The 13,575-nt window shown below is 43.1% G+C and overlaps 1 protein-coding gene across 2 annotated transcripts in view; it reads left to right on the forward strand.

Moving 5' to 3' along the window:
• Positions 1–13,575, forward strand: part of TXNDC15 (thioredoxin domain containing 15) — a 51,793-nt gene that overhangs the window by 10,877 nt on the left and 27,341 nt on the right. For both annotated transcript variants that reach the window (XM_077473968.1, XM_077473969.1), the window contains exons 3-4: positions 6,633–6,796; positions 9,940–10,070. In XM_077473968.1, the coding sequence (XP_077330094.1) occupies positions 6,633–6,796; positions 9,940–10,070 (295 nt within the window). The remainder of the gene's footprint in view (positions 1–6,632; positions 6,797–9,939; positions 10,071–13,575) is intronic.

Consider the following 13,575-nt stretch of genomic DNA (forward strand, 5'->3'; position numbering starts at 1 on the left):
CCAAGTCCCCTTTGGGTGGCAGACAGGGTAGGGTCAGCATGGCTTCAGAAACTGGTATTTCTTCCCCCCGAAATCCAGGCAATTGCAACCGATTCGCCTGCAGATTGTAAAGTGCCCTTGGACACCTTGTCAGCGGTCCTCAAATCGTTCGCTGCCAAGATGGAGGCAGTGCATGGGCGCAAAGGTGCTAAAAAGCAACCCCTGCCCCTCCCCGTCCTCTGGGGAGACCTCTGGCGCAGACTCGGGCCCCGCTGAGGCTGGTGACCCCTGCTCTGTCGTTTCAGGTGACGCTGACCAGGACCGTTCGGACAGTGAGGATGAGTCCCCGTCCGGATCCGTGCGTGACAAAGCGCTTGTTGGAGCACTTACCACAGCTGTGCGTGATACCCTGAATATTCAGGAGCCAGCAGATTCCTCTGCTGAGGTAGCGGTCCCTTTTGGGTTCCATAAGCCAGCCCGTTCACCTAAGGTGTTCCCGTATCTGACTTATTTTGACAAGTTGATTTGCAAGGAATGGGATCACCCGCAACGGACCTTTTTGGTACCCAAATACATGGCGGTGCGTTACCCCCTTCGAGGAGAGCCTTCTCAAAAAATGGCCAGCTCCTCCGGTCGTGGACCCCCCAGTATCCAGGTTAAACAAAGTAACCACGATCCCGGTAGAAGGGACTCCTGCATTTAAGGATCCCATGGACAGGAAGGCCGAAGCAGTGGCTCGTTCCTTGTTTACGGTTGTGGGGTCAGCCGTCCGACCAGTACTGGCATCCGCACTTGTGTCACAGACACGGAGTGGGCAAAACTGTTGCACCGCAAATTGGGAGAACAAAAGGCTTCTCCTGTCTGCGTGGAACTAGCAGATCAATTAGTGCAAGGCCTTAAGTACATTTTGATGCCGCCCTGGATACTCTCCCTCTGTTATCCAGGGCTTCAATGTCAGCAGTGGTGCTGAGGCGCCTGATTTGGTTGAAATGCTGGTCTGCTGACCAGGCATCCAAAAAAGCCCTGACGGATCTTACCTTCCTTGGCGACCGGCTCTTTCGAGCCTCCTTAGATGACATTAAGAATGCCACAGGTGGTAAGAGTACTCTACTTCCACAGGCCAGGAAGGCTAAGGAGCCACGCCGTAGGCAAGGGTCCTCTTTTTCCACTCACAAATGGCTTTTTTGTCCGCCGGCCCAGCAGGACAACCACGGAAGGACAGAAACGTCCCTGGAACCGCAAGCCTAACAAGCCTGCTAACAAAAGTGCTACCGCATGAAGGTTTGCCCCCACCCATGACTCGGGTGGGGGGGTGCCTTTTGGGAGTTTGCAGCCTGGTGGTCCTCTCGACTGTCCGAACAATGGGTCTGCAATCTGATTTCCTACAGCTACAAAATAGAGTTTCTCTCTTGGCCGCAAAACAGATTCTTCCCCCTCCAGCATACTCGTTTTCGTCGACTCGCTGGGAGGCCCTCTTGGGGGCAGTAAGGGACCTGCTGAATCGTGGGGTGATGGTACCTGTTTCGGAATCGAAATGTTTCCAGGGGTTCTACTCAAACCTGTTTTGTAGTTCCCAAGAAAGAAGGGGTATGTCAAATCTTGGATCTAAAAGCCCTCAATCACTTGGTGAAAGGGCAGAGGATCAGAATGGAATCAGTTCGCTCAGTAGTCGCTGCACTCCTTCAAGGGGACTCCCTGGCATCCTTGGACATCCAGGATGCGTACCTGCACATACCCATATGCCTCCGGGTTTGCAGTCGGGGAATCCCACTACCAGTTTGTAGCTCTGCCCCCCCCCCCCCCCGAGTCCTTACCACGGTATTGGCTCCAGTTTTGGTGTTGCTGTGGCAACGTGGGATCGCAATTGTGGGATATCTAGATGAGCATCTTCCATATCAGAATAAGAAGGGGATGTTGGCGATCTCCATGCAGACCCTGCAAGAATTTGGGTGGCTGTTAAACCGAAAGAAGTCGGTGGTAGTACCGACCCAGCATTTGGAGTACCTAGGCTTGCTGCTGGACTCCAGGGAAGCAAGAGTTTTTCTCCCTTCAGACAAGCTGCAGACTCTGAGCCGCGGTAAAACTGCTGATGAACCGCAAGTGGTCTTCGCTTCACTTCTGCATGCAAGTTCTGGGACTCATGGTGGCCTCCTTCGAGGCAGTACTGTATGCCCAGTTCCACACCAGAGTTCTGCAGAAGGAGAGTTTGACAAAGTGGGACAAATCTCTGTTGTCGCTGGATCGACAGATCTAGGTGAATCAGAGATTCACTGATCTGGTGGCTGAGGTCCCCGGGGCTTCAGTCCGAGAAGTTGTTCCTGCCTCTGAAATGGACAGTGATCACAACGAACGCCAGCCTATCCGGCTGGGGTGGAGTGATGGGGGTTCAGTCGGTTCAGGGCCTCTGGTCGACGGAGGAATCCACGTTGCCAATCAATCTGCTTGAGCTAAGAGCGATCAGGCTATGCCTCTCCACATGGTCAATGAGACTGCAAGGGCGTCCGATCAGCATCCAGTCAGACAACGCCACTGCGGTGGCATATGTAAATTACCAAGGAGGAAGCAGAAGCTCAGCCACCTCACTGGAGGTTGCTTACATACTTCGGTGGGCAGAGCGACACGTACCGGCCCTGTCGGCTATTTATATCCCTGAGGAGTGGAGAACTGGCAGCAGGACTATCTAAGTCGCCAGATGCTGGACCCAGGAGAATGGGCATTGCATCCGGAGGTATTCAGGCTACTGTGCCTGCGGTGGGGCACACCAGACATGGATCTTCTGGCCTTCCATCTCAATCGGAAGGTGGCGAGATTCGTGTCCAGGACAAGAGATCCATGGGCAGATGCGTCGGACGCGCTGGTGGCTCCGTGGGATCAGTACCAGCTGATCTACGCCTTTCCTCCTCTGAAGCTGTTACCACATCTGCTCCGCAGAGTGGAAGTCGAGGGGATCCCAGTAATTCTGGTCGCCCCAGATTGGCCTCAGTGGCCTTACACAGACCTAGTGCACCTGGTGGCAGACCCCCATGCCGACTGCCGTTAGGAGAGGACCTTCTGTCTCAAGGTCCGATTCTCCATCCTGCTTTACCATCGCTGGCTTTAATGGCATGGCTTTTGAGAGCCAGGTGTTGAGGAACCGGAGTCTGTCGGACTCGGTGATCCCCCACTATGTTGAGCATGGAAATTTTCTCTGAAGATATATCATCGGACCTGGAAGGCTTACATCTCCATGTGTGAGGAGAAAGGATGGCATCCGCGCTCCTTTTCTATATCCAGGGTCCTGCTGTTTCTTCAGCAAGGAGTAGACCAGAAAATGGCTTTAAGCACCATTAAGGGGCAAATATCAGCCTTTGCTGTCGTTTTTTTTATTTATTTATTTTTCAGCGACCCCTGGCGTCTCACTCATTAGTTAAATACCTTTTGTTCAAGGGGTACGTCCACCGTTACCCACATGGAATCTGAACCTGGTGTTATCAGCGCTTCAAAAACCGCCGTTTGAAAATATCGGGGAGATTCCCCTGTTGACTCCTTCCCAGAAAGTGGTCTTTCTAGTGGCTATCACATTGGCCAGGAGGGTTTCGGAACTAGCGGCCTTGTCCTGCAAGTCGCCCTATCTGGTTATCCACAAGGATAAGGTGGTGTTGCGTCCGCAACCATCTTTTCTGCTGAAGGTGGTCTCGGGTTTTCATATCAATGAGGACATTGTGTTTAGGGCTGAAACAACTAATCGATTAATCGTCAACTAATCGATTATGAAATTAATCGATTACTATTTTCATCGATTATTCGGCCAGTAACTTAATGGGGTTAAAAAAGAAATAAAATGAGCCCTTTATAGTACAAAAAGAGCAAATAATCGCTATTGTAAATATTAACATATTTAAAAAAATTAACCCCTTACAGTAGTGAGTATCTGCTTTTTTTTTTTTTTTTTTTTTTTTTTTTTTTCTACTATAAAGGGCTCATTTTAGTTTTTTTTTTTAACCCCATTATGTTAGCAAACGTCTTAGACCTGGTTCACATCTATATGTTGGTGCTTTTTGCAGAAAGGCACTACAGTTCATTTACATGGTTTCCTATGGTACATGTTCACATCTGAAAGGGTCAGGGACTTTTAACGCAAAATGATGCTTTATTGGTTAAATATACTTCAATGGAGAAGCTGCAGAAAAGCATGTAATGCGTTTTTGCAGCAATTTGTGTTTTTTAATCTGCCCAAAAGACAGAAATGCAAATTGCAGTAAAATCAAAACATACGGCAAAAAGCACTGCAGAAACAGATCAAAAGCAAACTGCATAGGTGTGCACCGTGCCTTTATGCTGGCCACACAGATACATTTTCAGATGAGACTATTTCGACGAAAAATCTTTGTACATTCGCTGAATTTTGTTTGAAATTTTCACTTGTTTTTAAAATGAATATCATTTCTGAACGAAAACCACATACTGTCTGAAAATACCTTTTGACTAAGAAGTAATTTCCAAATTTTCCCGTCACTGTGGTTGAAAATGAACATCAATTTGACCCACTTTTTTTAAATATTTTTTTTTTTTTTTTTTAAGGTTATTAATCGAAACAATAATCGGCCAACAAATCGATTATGAAAATAATCGTTAGTTGCAGCCCTAATTGTGTTACCATCTGTGTCCTAAGCCGACACATCCTAAGGAGTTGGCCCTTCGCGCTCTGGACGTGGTACGGGCTCTGAAGGTGTATTTGTCTGCCACTGCTCCCTTCCGAAAGTCAGATTCAGATTTCCAAAAGAAAGGCCGACAAGCATTTAAAGCATCCATAGCTAGATGGATTAAGCATGCTATTTCTTTAACCTATGAGCAGTCTGGTACGGCAGTCCCAAAGGGACCTTAAGGCACATTCCACTCGATCTCTGGCAACCACTTGGGCGGAAAGGCCGGAGCTTCGGTGGAGCAGATATATGGAGCCGCTACATGGACAAGCCAGAACACCTTCCTGAGGCATTATAGAGTGGAGTTACTGTCACCTTGGGATCTGCCATTTTGGTAGGAAGGCCGTACAAGCGGTTGTCCCGCCCTAAGGTAGGCCTGAGCTACTTGCTCCTCTCTCGGTGTGCCGCCCTGGAAGATGACTTGAGGAAATGACCAGTTACACTTACCGGTAACTGTGTTTCTGGGAAGTTTTCCAGGACGGCAGGCCTACTTCCCACCCACACTTTAGGTATATTTTAATGTATAGAGTATTGGGGTGTTGGTTTCTTCACTCTTGTGCACTGGTGTGGGTCAATACTTTGTCACAACTGAGGAACACAGGGAGGGGTGGGGGTTTTAACCTCTTTGATTGGGTTTCCTGTCAGTTGGACCAGTCATCTCTCAGGGTGCCGTCCTGGAAGACTTCCCAGAAACACCGTTACCGGTAAGTGTAACTGGTCATTTTTTATTTTATTTTTTTTAATTTTTTTTCAGCTGGTGATTGACTTTCTTATGAAAGCAGTCTGAGCAGCTGGATTGCTTTCAGAAGCGGTGGGAGGGGTTGTCAAACTACATACACTTGTCTCTCGGCATGAAATGATTCATTGGTTTAGGGCTTCAGCAGAGGCATATCGGAAGTGACGTAGGAGTTAGTATGAGTTCGGTACTCGTGAAGTAGTTACTTTTGTGCTAACGTGAGTAAAACCATGTTTAATTTGAATAAACCTTGCAAAACATTACACCATGGAGAGTCTCTTTGAATGAATATAATCATGGAGGATATTGAGGTAGAATACCCAGGCTCACTATAGAGGATACATACTTACTATAGAGATTCATCCTGCTGGGAAGGAGCATTAGCGAACCCCTAGAACAGTGATGGTGAACCTTGCACCCCAGATGTTTTGGCACTACATTTCCCATGATGCCCAACTACACAGCAGAGTGCATGAGCATCATTGGAAATGTAGTTCCAAAACATCTGGGGTGCCAAGGTTCCCCATCAGTGCCCTAGAAGCTAGCAGATGCACAGACCACCATATTGAGACTACTGTTCTATGCTGTTACCTAACAGCAATGAGGTGAGAGGCCAGTGAGAACAGAGGTGTTATCCACTGATACATCCACATGCCTGCATGGTGAAGGGATTCATAATTTTAAAGGATGGCACTATTTAATTACCCACCACCCCCTTTATTTTGAACTGTCTGTTTACAATTCACTATTCTATATGATTGTTCCGTTATAATCACTGCACATTGAGAGGTGAATGTCGGAGTTTTTATATTTATTTATGGCGTTTGCACTTTTCTTTTTTTTCTTCCAAATATTGAATTGCGCTACAACTATTACTCTTAATGTTATGGATTTTATTACCATATTATTTTCTGAGTTTTAGGTATTTATACACGTGGTTTGCACAGTATTTCCATCACCATTGTTTACATTATTTGCACATCATTTATAAGTTAACATTACTATTATAGCAGCGCAGCATCACCATTCCATGTTCACAAGAAAACTGCATAATTAAGAGGAATGTAAACTAGGGCATTCCTATTATTTATTCTGTTAGTACAAGTGACTCCTCTATTTGCTGTGTAAGTTCAAATTTAGTGGGCTGCTCCATGTGAGAAAGTCAGAGTTGATTTGTGCATACACCCATGGTATACAGTTAATTTTAATCTTGGATTTTATTTTGTATTTTATAGGACCTTATGGAATTGCTTAACCCTAACGGCAGTGAATGCACCATGGTTTTGTTTTTCACTCCATGGTGCAGCTTCTCTGCAGCCTTGGCACCTCATTTTAATGCATTACCTAGAGCATTCCCAACTTTGCATTTTTTGGCCCTGGATGCTTCGCAGCACAGCAGGTATGATGTATGAATGAAACTTTTTTTTCTAAAACAGTTTTACAGTTTAATAATGCATATTTATGGCTAAGGCAGCTCTGTTGCATTAAATTATCCTAACAAATATACAGTAGGTTACTGTAGCGAGTTTGCAGTGAAATGTTATTGTCTTCTTCCTTTTTTTTTTTTTTTTTGTATAATGGTAAAGATGATGTTATGCTGAGCATCGCAATCTTTATTCTAAGCAAAAAAATGGTGATTCTTATTTTAACCATAATTGTGCAGCTCTATTCACCTGACAACCAGGTTCTTGTACACTAGAAAGCTAAGCACTGTTTAGCCTAGTGTTTAAGCTACATTTAATATGCGGGGGTGTTAAGGAGGAGGGCTGCTGGCGTCCTTAACAACCACTGAATAACTGGTTGTTAAAGCGAAGCTACGATTGAAAAATCAGCTTGGGTAAAGACACCGCTGGATTCATAGAAAGGTAGGTGTCCTAATATTGAAAGTCAGCAGCTACAATATTTGTTGCTGCTGACTTTAATTTATTTTTTTCTGACGAAGCCTGGAGCTCCTCTTTAAGAAGCAGGCTGCTGCATCCTTAACAATGGATAAATCATCAGCTGTCAGCGGGGTAGCCTGCTGACAGCCTAATGTAATAAAAAGACATTACCAGCAATACAAAAATGTGCAAAAAAACGGTGTGGGGTTAATACCGGACCCTTATCCGAGCATGCAGCCTGACGGGCTGGGAAAGAGAGGGCACGAGCGAATGACCCCCCCCCCCCCCCCCTTCCTGAACCACCAGATCTCACCGCCCCCCCCCCCCCCCCCCCCCAAGTTTTTGACAAGTCCTTATTAAAAGATCAAAACCAAAAAATTGTCCCCTGCTGTACATCGGCAATGCCCGCCACAAATGCCGACCCAAAAAAAAAAAAAAACAACTCCAGTCCAGGCGAAGGCTCCCACCATCTGCTGACTCTGACGTCTGACAGCTCTAAAAGTGTTACTAAACCCACCATAGTAAAAGCAGTCTATATATGCAGTGAAGCATGCTTGTTATACTCAGTGTGGAACCTAAGGGGTTAATCCTCTGATGCACTCCTCCTTCCGCTGTCCCCAATATATTTTCTGATAATACAGAGCCAGGGGACAGGCTGCACATGCTCTGTTTGGTGTGTATTTATAGAGTTTTATTTTTTTTTCTTTGGCCCTGTAATGATAAAATGCACCCTCCAATCGGCACTGTCCAGATGGAGGGTCAGGGGTCCTGCATCCAAATAGGACAGTCGGTACAGAATGAAAATTCCTCCTACAAGCTTTAACCAGACAATCCTAGTCTGACACTCAAGTCACAAGACTGCTATATACTCCTATTGAGAGAGGGTAATTAGCAGTTTAAAATGATTTTTTTTTTATTTTTTAACTGCGCTGGTATTAACACATGTAGATCTAAACAGCTGCTGGCAACTATATAGCAAGACAAAACTATGCAACAGTATATAACATGTATGTTGCCACGCTAAAGTAGTGATCATAAATGATAAATCAACAAAGTCTCAATATAAGGAGAAGAAAATATGACTTTGTGAAGACTTTAAAGTCCAAAGTGTGTGCCTTGGTGACATACACCACAGATGGAATTGAACGACAGTCATGCTAAACCTTTGCGTAATCACCATGTGAACCATCACCAATAGGCAAAATGCAATCTTACCAGATTGGAATGACTCTACTACAGAATCCAATTTGCCTGTTGTAAACACTTAGGGGGCAATCCAGTTTGCATCACTTGGTTGCAGTATATCAGACTAACTCGCTCTCCAAGGTGTATGAACTCAGTAAGAACCATATACTGCAGATATCTACATGGAAATAAAGTGAAGGAAACCACATAGTGTAAATCTGCTAAATGCTTTAAGATGCATACACAGTGCAGGTTCTACTGATCTGATAAAAAACAAATGCGCATAAAAAGACAATCTCCAGGCTGTACAGCAAACATTCCAAGTCTGGGGTGGCGTGAAAGTGTCGCATGCGTAGGCTCGACCCAATGCGCCTCGTCACTCCAATGTCATCATCTGGGACATCTAGCAGTTTATATTTAAGAAAAGAATTCCAGTTCTGTGTACTGTGGGCGATCAGATATAGTGAATGCAGGCTCCTGGGTTTAGTAATCTTTTAAATAACTAAGGGGCGGGGCATGCTTGCTAACTATGTGGGGAGATGTTTTGACTGGGGGAAGACAGATCTGTGTCCCTGCTTAGCAGGAACACAAGATCTCCATCTTCCCCTCTGATAGAATGGTGATCATGCCTTGTTTACATAGGCAGACCACCCTTCTGTCTGCCTCGGGAACAATTGGCGGGTCCACAGAGCCTGCCGATTGGCTCCCGTCGTGTCCAATCGCAGTGGGAGCAGGTCAGCGGCGGTGCACACACCCCAGACCCAAAGAAAGGAATCGCCTATAGGTATGTGATTTTGCACTTAAGGGCCTCCCTGATGCAGTATATGTACGTGGGGCAGTGAATAAGCAGGTAAAGTGTGTTTAAGCCCAAGAACAAAAATAATGTATTTCAGCTTACATGGTGATTCTGCCAGTTGCACAACTCGACAACTATTATAACACTCACTGTACTGTATAGGCAAGCAGCATTGTTACCCTAGGACAGGAAGTGGGTTAAGACTACAGGACAGCCTCTCTCCTCCTCTCCAAAACATGGGGAAGGTGGTTTATAGCTCATACTGTAGGTGAACTGGGCAGGGCTGATAACTTTGCAGAGTGCACAGGAAAGTCCTGGATTTTTGGCAAGATCAAAGGGATATTTTTTTTTTTGTTTATGACAAAACTTTCAATCGTATTTATTTAACAGACCAAATGCAAGGAAAAATAAGAGAAATTCATTGTTAGGCTTTACAAACACTTTAATTCCCACTGTAATTGAGCCAAATTACCGTAGGTAAAACAAGTGTAAATGATGCATTAATGCTTGGGATAAAATGTTCAGCTCTTGGTCATTCTGTTAATGTTACATTTTTGTCTGAGATGTCTTCTAAACTTTTATATTTATTTATTTATATATATATATATATATATATATATATATATATATATATATATTATATATATAATATAAATATTTTTTTATTTATTTTTTCCCTAGTCTGTCCACTAGGTTTGGTACGGTTGCTGTTCCAAATATTCTGTTGTTTCAAGGTGCTAAGCCAATGGCCAGATTTAATCACACAGAACGTACACTGGAGCCTTTTAAGGCTTTCATATTCAACCAGTCAGGTACAGTATATCTGCACCAATTTATTTTTTATTTATCTTTTGTTTGCAGGTGTTTTAGTGGAATAGAGTGTGTGTATATAATATATATATATATATATAATATATAATATTATACACACACACACACACACACACACACACACACACTGTTTAGCTAAAACGTCATTCTTTTGCAGGGTTCTGTGTGCTAATACTACCCAACACTTCTGTTGGATAGCGTGTTTCCCCTCCGGCTGCTGTGGTTTTACAGTGGTGACGCAAGGGTGGTGGATGGAAATACAAGGGCCAGTGGGAGGTTTGCTATTCCATGCACCTGGAAGTGTTGGATAGTATTGGCTCATGGATCCTTGCAAGAAAATGAAGTTTAAGCAAACCAGTCACTGGACAGGTAAGTATAAACTTGCTTCTTTTACTGGGTACTGTATTGCTTTTCTCATTTCTATTTGTTTTACCACCAGGGTAGCTTCAAAGCAGAACTCTGAACAGACACCATTGAAATCTTTTTTAATATGTGTTTGTTTGTTTTTTTGTTATAGTATATTTATTACAATTGCTGTACATGTCATTAAAGTTTAAGCACGTGACCGTTTTCATCTTACAAGCAAGGACATGCATGGCATTTTATTAATTTTTTTTAAAACTTTATCTAATAATAATAAAAAGTAAAACAGATAAACAATAAATAGAAATACTTTCATGCTTTTATAGCTTTACCTGCCAAAGCATTTGCAGTATTAATTTAATCTTTTTCACTCATCTCTGCCATGCTTCACAGGTAGGCAGTGATGCATTTATTTCCCATTTCGGCTAATGCAACAAGTGATCGTGTTGAGTTGCAGAGTTGTATCTGCCATGAGATTGGTTGGCCAAAATGATAAAACATTTTGTAGGCATTCTTTTTGTTTGTCTAAAGAAATGTTTTTACAATTTTAATTTTGTCTTGAACATAATACTAAGCACAGAGGTTCTTTAGAAGGTTTAACCACTTGAAGACCAAGCCTTATCTGGCACTTTTTGTTTACAAATTTTTAAATCAGTATTTATTTGCTAGAAAATTACTTAAAACCCTGAAACATTCTCAACCAATAATACCCATGCTACCCATACTCCAGATACAGCTGCTGTACTAAAACAACGTGTTTAAATATTAATAAACCTTTAGTATACAGTGCTAATTATCTCATTCCCCTTCAATTGGTGATATGGTGCTTCTGTATTCAACTTCAAACACCTATGCCACGTGTCTGTGTCGCTCACAGGTTGTCTAAATCATTCCCTTTTGTGTGTGTGTGTGTGTGTGTGTGTGTGTGTGTGTATATGTATGTATATACAGTGCCTTGCGAAAGTATTCGGCCCCATTGAACTTTTCAACCTTTTGCCACATTTCAGGCTTCAAACATAAAGATATAAAATTTTTATTTTTTGTGAAGAATCACCAACAAGTGGGACACAATTATGAAGTGGACCGAAATCTATTGGATTTTTGAAACTTTTTTTTAATTAATAAAAAAATGAAAAGTGGGGCGTGCAAAATTATTCGGCCCCCTTGCGTTAATACTTTGTAGAGCCACCTTTTGCTGCGATTACAGCTGCAAGTCGTTTGGGGTATGTTTCTATCAGTTTTGCACATCGAGAGACTGAAATTCTTGCCCATTCTTCCTTGCAAAACAGCTCGAGCTCAGTGAGGTTGGATGGAGAGCGTTTGTGAACAGCAGTTTTCAGCTCTTTCCACAGATTCTCGATTGGATTCAGGTCTGGACTTTGACTTGGCCATTCTAACACCTGGATACGTTTATTTGTGAACCATTCCTTTGTAGGTTTTGCTGTATGTTTGGGATCATTGTCTTGTTGGAAGATAAATCTCCGTCCCAGTTTCAGGTCTTTTGCAGACTCCAACAGGTTTTCATCCAGAATGGTCCTGTATTTGGCTGCTTCCATCTTCCCCTCAATTTTAACCATCTTCCCTGTCCCTGTTGAAGAAAAGCAGGCCCAAACCATGATACTGCCACCACCATGTTTGACAGTGGGGATGGTGTGTTGAGGGTGATGAGATGTGTTGCTTTTACGCCAAACATATCGTTTTGCATTGTGGGCAAAAAGTTCGATTTTGGTTTCATCTGACCAGAGCACCTTTTCCACATGTTTGGTGTGTCTCCCAGATGGCTTGTGGCAAACTTTAGACGAGACTTTTTATGGATATCTTTGAGAAATGGCTTTCTTATTGCCACTCTTCCATAAAGGCCAGATTTGTGCAGTGTACGACTGATTGTTGTCCTATGGACAGACTCTCCCACCTCAGCTGTAGTTCTCTGCAGTTCATCCAGAGTGATCATGGGCCTCTTGGCTGCATCTCTGATCAGTCTTCTCCTTGTCTGAGCTGAAAGGTTAGAGGGACGGCCAGGTCTTGGTAGATTTGCAGTGGTCTGATACTCCCATTTCAAAATGATCGCTTGCACAGTGCTCCTTGGGATGTTTAACCACTTCAGCTCCGGACCAATAAACACCTTAAGGACCAGAGGTATTTTTGCAATTTCGCACTGCGCTGCTTTAACTGGTAATTGCGCGGTCATGCAATATTGCACCCAAACGAAATTTGCGTCCTTTTCTTCCCACAAATAGAGCTTTCTTTTGATGGTATTTGATTGCCTCTGCGATTTTTTTTTTTTTTGCGATATAAATGGAAAAAGAGCGAAAATTTTGAAAAAAAAAGATATTTTCTTCTTTTTGTTATAAGAAAAATCGAATAAACTAAATTTTAGTCATACATTGAGGGCAAAATTTATTCAGCCACATGTCTTTAGTAAAAAAAATGTCAATAAGCGTATATTTTTTGGTTTGCGCAAAAGTTATAGCGTCTACAAACTAGAGTACATTTTCTGGAATTTACACAGCTTTTAATTTATGACTGCCGATCTCATTTCTTGAGGTGCTAAAATGGCAGGGCAGTACAAATCCCCCCCAAATGACCCCATTTTGGAAAGTAGACACCCCAAGGAAATTGCTGATGGGTATGTTGAGCCCATTGAATATTTATTTTTTTTGTCCTAAGGGATTGAATAATGACAAAAAAAAAAAAAAAATTTTTTTTACAAAAAGTTGTCACTAAATGATATATTGCTCACACATGCCATGGTTATATGTGGAATTGCACCCCAAAATATATTCCGCTACTTCTCCCGAGTATGGCGATACCACGTGTGTGGGACTTTTTGGGAGTCTAGTCGCGCACGGCACCCCGAAAACCAATCACCACCTTCAGGATTTCTAAGGGTGCAAATTTTTGATTTAACTCCTCACTACCTATCACAGTTTCGAAGGCCATAAAATGCCAAAATAGCACAAAACCCCCCCAAAATGACCCCATTTTGGAAAGTAGACACCCCAAGCTATTTACTGAGAGGCATGTTGAGTCCATGGAATATTTTATATTTTGCCACAAGTTGCGGGAATATTACAAACTTTTTTTTTTTTGCACCAAGTTGTCACTAAATGATATATTGCTCAC

The sequence above is a fragment of the Lithobates pipiens genome, unplaced genomic scaffold, assembly GCF_037356315.1.
Source record: "Lithobates pipiens isolate NorthernLeopardFrog02 unplaced genomic scaffold, aLitPip1_a1.2 Scaffold_8, whole genome shotgun sequence".
Classification (NCBI taxonomy): Eukaryota; Metazoa; Chordata; class Amphibia; order Anura; family Ranidae; genus Lithobates; species Lithobates pipiens.